Here is a 2,595-nt window from a genome sequence, read left to right on the forward strand (position 1 = left end):
GTTGTTGTCTTCACCAGGTACCCTTCGTTCTTCTCCTCCATTATCTTCAATATGCTCTCGAAAACAGAAACTTCACACGGAATCCTCAAGAGACCGGCTTGTTGAAACCCGAACTCTTCTTCTGCCTCACGTAAAAGAACATAGAATGCTTGGTGGCTAAGGTACTCTGTTGGTATTGTGTACCTCTTCTTCTCTAACCCGACCGAGACAGCTAGATACCCTTTAGGCACAGCTGTTACATCTGTAAATGACAGTGTCCTCTTCAGAAACTTGATGCTCTTGCTACCTCCGCCACTGTTGTTGTTCTCTTCGGTGGTGTTGTTTTTGGCTGCCTTTGATGCAATCGCTTGTTTGCGCCATTTCTTGAGGATCTGTTGAAGCTTAACGATCTCTCTGATCTTGTTGGACTTCTTGTCTTCCATGGTGAAGATAGAAGACACAAGACAAGAAATAGGTTTGGTAAAATGTCTTGTTTATGTGATGGTTTAGCGTTTGTCTCTTTCTATGTGTAGTGATGAGGACGTGATGGATTTTGAGAGTTGCGGATATATAGAGGTGGTGACCCTCTAACTCTGATTAAATTAATTTCAGAATTAGAGGTTAATTGTTTTTCTGTTTAAAATATTGGGCTAATCATATGCTTTGGGGTTATTTAATGATCTAATTCTAACCAACTTGAACTTGTTAACAAAGAAAATCAAATAGCTATACCTCACCAGCACAGAAGAAATGATACACATAAGCTGGTTATATATCTTGACTCTGATTTCATTTACTTAGTAGAATTCTCATGCAACAATACGTACTCTCGGCTGCTGTTGCCAAACTTTATGGTATCTTTCTCAAAAAGCTCATAGTACCGTTGCGGCTCAATCGGACTTCCATTGATGCAAGTCTTATTGGTACTACCAAGATCCATAATGTAAGGCCGCACTTGCTTCTTACCCATCATACCATCTGATTTCTCCTTTTCCACCTCCCGATACTGAATAACAGCGTGTTGTTTGCTGCAAGATGGGTGATCTGTAGGAATGTCGGCGATCTTTCTCTCACGTCCAAATAGATAGCAGCTTTGGTGATGAATGCATATTGGCTTGTTCAGTGGCTCACCATCCTTGAACACATAAAGTCTCCACCTATCTATGGGTTTTCTAGCCTCTGGTGGCTCATTAAAGAGAAGTGTGATGCCTTTGTATCTGTTGGTTTCTTCAGCAAGTTTCCCTGATAGCTCGAAACATGGTTCTTCTTCCTTTTTCTTCTTTGTCGTCAAAGCCTCGTCAGCTTCCCGGTGGTGGGTTTGGTTCGACATGGCAGCGGCGATCAGAGAGGAACAACAACGATAAGTTGTAGCGTTGTCAAGGATTTAGTGTAGGGATCGCCGGCTAACAAACCCTTTTTTTTTGTTTTCCTTCTTAATCAATCGTTTTAATTCCCTGTGTCACATAGAAGTACTGACGGTTTCAGGTCAGGTTGATTACACAACAAATAAAAAGCCCACTAATAATCTCCTCACGGCCCAACTGTTATTTCTTTTCCCCTCGCAATTAAGGCGTTGTACGACCGCACCTAATATCCACCTACCCTTAGCCATTGTGCCGCACATGTGCAAGTGCAACCCAAAAACATTACTTTTTTTTTTTTTTTTTTTTTTTTTTTTTTTTTTTAAAAANCTAATGTTCTAAAACCTCCCCTTGTGGTATCTTCAATGTACCCATTTTAGTTTTCAGGTTCCTTTCTTTTTCCAATTGTTATATATATATATGTTGTCTTTACTCTGCCAAATATCAAATATAGCCACATTGTAACGATTGAATCAGACTAGTGAATCTCATTGCCTTCTTTACTGATCTCTATGTTCATGTGTGAAAGCTGACTTCTCCACACCTTTACTTATTGATTTTTTGTCTGCAATGTGTCTCATTTGAATAGGTTTATTCTTTCATAGATTGATGCCTTTAAAATAGGATTTGGTTGTCGTTATATAACCTCAACACTCATCTTTAAAGCAGAAAACTACTACTAGTACACACTCCAACTGTTTTTATGATTCCAAGGCATATGGTTTTGTTCTTGTTAAATTTGCTGATGATGGATCTTGCTGCCTTTACAGAACCTGTAATTCATTATATCCTCGATATCAGGTTCAGGAGATGATTATGAATGCACATGTATTAGGCGATTTGTTTAGATTAATATATGGTATTAAATCTCAAGGAACAGAGATGTCATGTGGCGTTTTCCTTTTTATCGGATCTCTATGGTTTATGTTTTGACTTTGACCTTCATTAATCATATTGCAGAGAACCAACATGTGATTTCATGAACATCTTTCTCTCCCTTTTCTTGAATCATGTTTTGGTTTAAGGGATGGTTAACTCAGTCCTTTTGAGTTTTGATTTGCCGTACTCTTTCCAGAGACGGACGTTATATGCATGTGATCACAATAATGGAGCTACTTAGTTTACATGAGAATATTCCTGTGACTCTGCTATTAGCTTATTATACTACTAATTATCTTTTATTATAGAAGAGAAGCTTAGGATACCGTACTTATTCCTTTGAATAGTTTAATAACCACATTCCACTTGGTGATTA

At 38.4% G+C, this 2,595-nt stretch overlaps 2 protein-coding genes across 2 annotated transcripts; both read right to left on the reverse strand.

Annotated features, from left to right (window-relative positions):
• Positions 9 to 837, reverse strand: LOC104715927 (auxin-responsive protein SAUR21-like; the record flags this gene model as incomplete). Its single annotated transcript, XM_010433291.2, has 1 exon — positions 9 to 837. A coding segment is annotated over exon 1 (414 nt), but the record flags the coding sequence as incomplete, so codon positions are not given.
• LOC104715928 (FHA domain-containing protein DDL-like) lies at positions 773 to 1,309 on the reverse strand. Its single transcript, XM_010433292.1, has one exon. It carries the CDS (start codon positions 1,307 to 1,309, stop codon positions 773 to 775), a length of 537 nt encoding a protein of 178 aa, XP_010431594.1.

The sequence above is a fragment of the Camelina sativa genome, chromosome 9, assembly GCF_000633955.1.
Source record: "Camelina sativa cultivar DH55 chromosome 9, Cs, whole genome shotgun sequence".
Lineage (NCBI taxonomy): Eukaryota > Viridiplantae > Streptophyta > Magnoliopsida > Brassicales > Brassicaceae > Camelina > Camelina sativa.